General features: G+C 42.2%; 1 protein-coding gene across 1 annotated transcript; it reads right to left on the reverse strand.

Annotated features, from left to right (window-relative positions):
- Positions 1-3,902: 3,902 nt before the first annotated feature.
- Positions 3,903-5,160, reverse strand: LOC119584829 (atherin-like). Its single transcript, XM_037933470.1, has 3 exons — positions 4,875-5,160; positions 4,482-4,540; positions 3,903-4,010 (listed from the first exon to the last, which is right to left on the reverse strand). The coding sequence occupies exons 1-3, from the start codon at positions 5,158-5,160 to the stop codon at positions 3,903-3,905; spliced, it is 453 nt and encodes a 150-aa protein (XP_037789398.1).
- Positions 5,161-5,437: the final 277 nt, after the last annotated feature.

A 5,437-nucleotide genomic window follows, 5' to 3' on the forward strand; every position in this document is an offset into this window, starting at 1 on the left:
GAGAGGGAAAGGGGGAAAAAGGAGAAAGAGAGAATGAGAGAGAGTGCGGGGCCAGTTTGGAAAGAGGAGAGAGAGAGAGAGAGAGAGAAGAGAGAGAGAGAGAGAGAGAGAGAGAAGAGAGAGAGAGAGAAAAGGAGAGAGAGAGAGAGAGCGAGAGGGGAGAGAGAGAGAGAGAGTAGAGAGGGGAGAGAGAGAGAGAAGAGAGGAGAAAGAAGAGAGAGAAGAGGGAGGAGAGAGGAGAAGAGAGAGAGAGAGAGAGGGGAGAGAGAGAGAGAGAGAGCGAAAGGGGAGAGAACGGGAGAGAGAAAGAGAGAGAGAGAGGGGATGAAAGAGAGAGAGAAGAGCGAAAGAGAGAGAACAGCGAGGAGAAGAGAGTAAAAGTCAAGTAAAAAACACTTTTTCCATTAAATACAATGGTTTTCTTACATAAATACATTAATATTTACATTTGCGTATTTAAGAGGTGTTCTTTTAAATTTCGTTTTAAAATTAAAGAAGCTGTTAATGTCTCTTATATTATCTGGTATCATGTTCCATATCTTGGGTTTCCACGTATTTCCATTGACGTGCCCCTGTATAGGTATTCGATCTCTTAACAAAAAGGGAATTTACTTGACGTGTCTGGACACCTGATGTGTTCCCTACGGTTTGTAAAGGCTTTAACCATTTTGGATAATTCCATGAATGATTTTGTAAATGAATACACATGTGTCATAGTTTGCATTAGAATTGACTTTTAACCATTTCAATTTTTTATATGTGGGGTGATGTGATCAAGTTTACTGATATTACCTAGTGCTACTCTGGCAGCAAAGTTTGTAATTTTTGCACTTTTTGCATCTGGGTCTTGTTAGCCGATCCCCAAATGTTTGAAACAATAGTTAAGTATGCTTAGAGCTAGAGTTTGCAAAAACCATCTTCTAGTTCTCAGTAGTGATTGATTTCTTGTGATTAAGATATATCAGGGTACCCACTACCTTTCCTGTGTATTTTGTCAACGTGTGGCTCAAATGTCATGAAGCTGTCTAAGTGTACTCCTAGTTTTTAATTCACCGAAGTGCTCGGTTTGATAGAGCAGCCTTCAAATTCTATGATTGTGTCATTGGAATTCTAGCTATGTTCTGCCGACTACCTATGAATAACATTGAGTTTTATGTTGGTTTAGTTTAAGGCCATTTGTGTCAAAATATAATTTTACTTGTGTAAGAGTATGTTGAGTGTTTCTTATTAACGTTGTATAAGTTATTTACTGAGTCACTATGAAGAAACTGTGAATCATCGGTGTACTGCACTAAAAAAAACAGTTATGGGCTTTGTTGATAAATCATATATGAAATTGTAAATAGGATCGGACCTAAAATAGGTCCGATCCTATTTATTTGCGGAACACCAAAAGGTACTTGTTGTTTTGATGACATATCATTATTGATTCTTACCGATTGGGTCCTTGTATCCAAATAACTTTTAAACCAAAAGGTATCAATTTTGTGATTTACTAATTGTTAAGGAGAATATCATGGTTGACACTATCAAAACCTTAGAAAGGTCGCTTTAAGGTGAGCAAAATTTACCTGATTTTTGTCTATGTTATTATAAATTTCATCAGTAATTTGCAGTAAAAGCGTCACAGTAGAATAACCTATTTCTAAAACCATGTTGTGTTTTAGATAATAAGTCATTGGCCTCCGGGAAAACCTCGTCATTTTGATTTGCTACAATTTTTTCAAGAATTTTGGATAAGATAGGGAGTATAGTAATAGGGCGATAATTATTGACATCGTCTATATCCCCCGATTTGAAAATTGGTGTTACTATACATGTTTCCAAAGCGACGGGAAAGACACCAGTAACAAGAGAGGTGTTAATAATGACCGTCAGATAATGTACAGTGCAGGTAGAAATATATCTGATAAAGCGCAAAGCAATGCCGTCTGCTCCTACAGCATTTGTTTCGCGAAGATGTTTTATTACTAAGATGATTGTTTCTATGGGTTTACTGGTTGTGGTCTGAAAAAAATAGTTGTAAACCTTTTCCCGATCTATGTTTTGTTGTAACTTAGAAGCAATTGTTTGCTCATAAGTTAGTTTCCAATTTTTTGAAAAAAAGTCATTAAAAAAGGTCGGTTCCTTGTATGGGCCTTATGCAATCATTAATGAGGTGCTTTTTGTGAGGGACTAGTGTTTAACAATTTTCCATGTTTTATTAGAGTTTGTCCTTATATTCTGTGAATTTATTTCTGAAATAATTTCTTTTTGCAAAGTTGAATTAGTAATTTCACATTTTTCTTTTTTACTTTATAAATCTATCTGAAGGGCGGCCTCATTTCTGTTACTTTTAAGGGGTTGGTGGGCATTGTTTCTATCGCTAATGGCTCTCTGAATGTCGTCATTTATCCATGGAGCAGGAGGACGTCTGACGGTTCGTGTTACGTAGGGAGCCAGTGCATCAATGCTGCTTTTAATAACTTCTGGGAAGGATAGTTACTTGGTCGTTTACATTATCTGTCAGTGAAATATTTGATAGAGTACTTTCTTTAGACAAGATAAGCTCGCAGAAGATTGAGGGTTATAGTGTTTGAAATCGCGAAAAGTTTTTATTACTGGTGGTCGCTTTTTTTTCTTTATATTTAACGTCATCGTGATAAGTCCATGGTCAGCAACATGACACGGGATGACCCTCGAAGTGAATAATGATGTTTTGGTCTGTTAGAAATAAAATTATTAAATTCCAGCCCGAGAAGAGGTGTTTTCTGTAAGTCGTGTAGGCGTATCTATTATTTTTTCAAATTTATTTTTCTTAATCATCTTAGCTAACTTAGCATTATATTTTTTTAAATCATCATTCAGGTCGCCTAAGATGAAAAGCGGTTTCTGTTTTAAAGACATTTCTCTAAACACCTTTCAATGTATTCAAAAGATTCAGAGGTAGCATGTGGGTGCCTATAGACAGCGCCAATAAAAGAAGGAAGGAAGCATGTTGCTTTGCAACGGTAACCCAGACATCTACGGCAGTTTTTTGCAAACGCTGTAGCAGATATCCTGTTTGACTTTAGGGTATCCCGTACATTATACATTTCTCCTCCTCCTCGCCCCGCATCACATCCTATAAACTTTAAAATTTGTAATATTAATGAAATTACTGTCCATTTCCTGGTGGAGCATGTTTCACTTATGCATAAAATGTCTATGGTTCTTCCTCAACTAGCATTTTAATTTCCTCAAAATGTCCGACGAGAGATTGAGCATTATATGCTCTATTTTAGGACATTATGCGATCGGCACTGGTAACGCTGACGGCGTTGCCTTGTCAAACATTCTGATCGCGCCCTTTTACTTTTTTTCCTGCTTAAGAACACTTTAACATTGTCAGGGAAAGCATCAGTCTGTAAAAAAGATCGGGCTTTATGTCCTTTCCCCTTACAGACAAATGTGAAGCTGGCTGTAGTAGTCATGTGTCATCACTGTCTTATGGGCTTTCACACTTGAAATGTTTTCAAACTTTTCAGATAAGTGTTGTTCAATGTTTCCCCTTCGTTTGTGTCTGGGTGACAACTGGTTATGTAGAGGTTTGACTGTGTTTGGACGATCCCGCTCCCTTCAAAAGGCTTTGGTGTTTGGTTTCTCTGTCTTTTTTTCTCTGGTTTCTGGATTACTTTGGTGTAACCGTCTTCATCAACATCTTGGGGTAGACTTCGTTCCCTTCTGCATAGTTGTTAATGATGACTGGTGGGCACTGCTGGAAGAGGGGGGCAGTCGGTAGGGCGGTTTGCCCCTTCCACCTGCTGCTGTGCTGTTTCCTCCCAGTGGGGGGTGGGGTCGAGTGGTTAAATTTGCTTGTTATTCTTGGTGTTCTGTTTTTTTTTCTAAAGCTCCGTTTGGGGGGTGTTACTTGTGTAGAAGCTTCAACCTTGGTCTTCTTTGGGTCTGTTGGTTTTCGGTCTGACGGCGGGAGGGGGTCTTAGTTGACTTGGGGGAGGCGGGGGGAGTCTGTGTGGGCCGGGGTCTGCTGGCTAGGGGCGCCCGGGTTTAGGGGGCACGTGGATGGCTCAGCAGAGTTTGAAGGTCGGCGAGTTCAGCAAGGGCGTGAGGCAGCTGGCTGGCCGCGGGCAGCGAGATATGGGAGGGGGGTTTGGGGGGGAAGGATTGCCGGTCGGGGGTATGGGCGGGGGGTGTGGAGGAGGGGTTTGGGGTGGAGGTAGGGGGTGTTGTGACTGGGGGAGGAGATGTAAAAGGGAAGGTTCGTAGGTGGTCTGATCCGGGTGGGTATGGGAGGTAGGGGGGTTCCTGTGTGACCGATAGTCCTCTGCTTGCTTTTGCTCTATAATTTTTTTTAATGGACAATTGCTGTTCGGAGAACATTCCGATCAGCAAGTCAATTTTTTTTCTCGATCAAATTTTGATCAGTGAAGGAGGGCCCATTACAGGTCTGTGTTTCTTGGTCTGTACTCTTTTGGAAAAAATAACAAAAGGAGTAGAAATACCTGATTTCTTAGGCGGGGACCAATCTGTTGGGGGGGTGTCCGGTTGTAGTTGTTGCGAACTACGTTTTGATTATCGACACATGATCAGTCATTGTGTGCACGATAACGTTTTTTCATCCGTTTGGTGTCCCGTGTCGTATTCCTGGGTTTTCTGGAGTCTGATAAACTTGATTACAATGTTATTTGGGGTTGTTCGATTTCAGCCGGCCTGTAATATTTTTTGATTTGATCATAGATGACCCACCCCTTGCCCAAGAAATTTTTTAGTAGCCACGAAACACGAATTGTGTTCAGCACTATTTTTACACTGCCGAACTGATAGATTGCTTTATCAAACTGATTTCCACTGTTTGCACTGGTATCACTGCTGTTATTGCTAAGGGGCCCCCCCACCCTGGGCCGGGGGGCAGCCTTGGGCCCTGGCTGCCATTGGGGGTGCCCATCCTCGTTGGGCGGGGGAGGCAGCTTGACCCACCGCTGCCCGGGGGCCCATAAACCCCAGGGCTGAGGTTTCCCGGGACCCTGGGAGGGGGGCCACGTTGCCCTGAGCCAAGGGTCCCTTTCTCTCTGGGATAAGAGCTCGTGCTAGCTGCCCGAGGAAGCACCAGGAGGCCCCCCGGTTGGCCCCGCAAACCCGGGGGGAGGGGTCAGAATTACCCTCTAACAACTGCGGGACCATGAGAAAAGGGAGGGTTTGCTGGTTTGCGGGGCTGCGGGCGGAGAGGAGCAAAAAAACGGCGGCTAGACCCCAGAGAGAGAGAGAGGGGAGGGGGGGGAGAGAAAAGGAAAGGAGAGAGAGAGGATAGAGCCCAAGGTTGATGAAGGAACGAGAAAGCGAGAAATTCACTATTTTTTTCTCTTTTTTTTTAGAAAAAAAAAAGAAAATTTTACAGAGTAAAACCATACCCTTCGCGATTCTCACTTGGCTCTCGCAATTTCGACCACAAATATTCAGA

Source organism: Penaeus monodon, chromosome 18, assembly GCF_015228065.2.
Source record: "Penaeus monodon isolate SGIC_2016 chromosome 18, NSTDA_Pmon_1, whole genome shotgun sequence".
Taxonomy (NCBI): Eukaryota; Metazoa; Arthropoda; class Malacostraca; order Decapoda; family Penaeidae; genus Penaeus; species Penaeus monodon.

Coding starts and splice junctions, on each gene's coding strand:
- LOC119584829 (XM_037933470.1), bottom strand. CDS start 5,160: ATGGTCCCGCAGTTGTTAGAGGGTAATTCTGACCCCTCCCCCCGGGTT. Junction 4,541..4,874: donor AGGCTGCCCCCCGGCCCAGG/GTGGGGGGGCCC, acceptor ATCAAAACGTAG/TTCGCAACAACTACAACCGG. Junction 4,011..4,481: donor GTCCCCGCCTAAGAAATCAG/GTATTTCTACTC, acceptor GGGCGCCCCTAG/CCAGCAGACCCCGGCCCACA.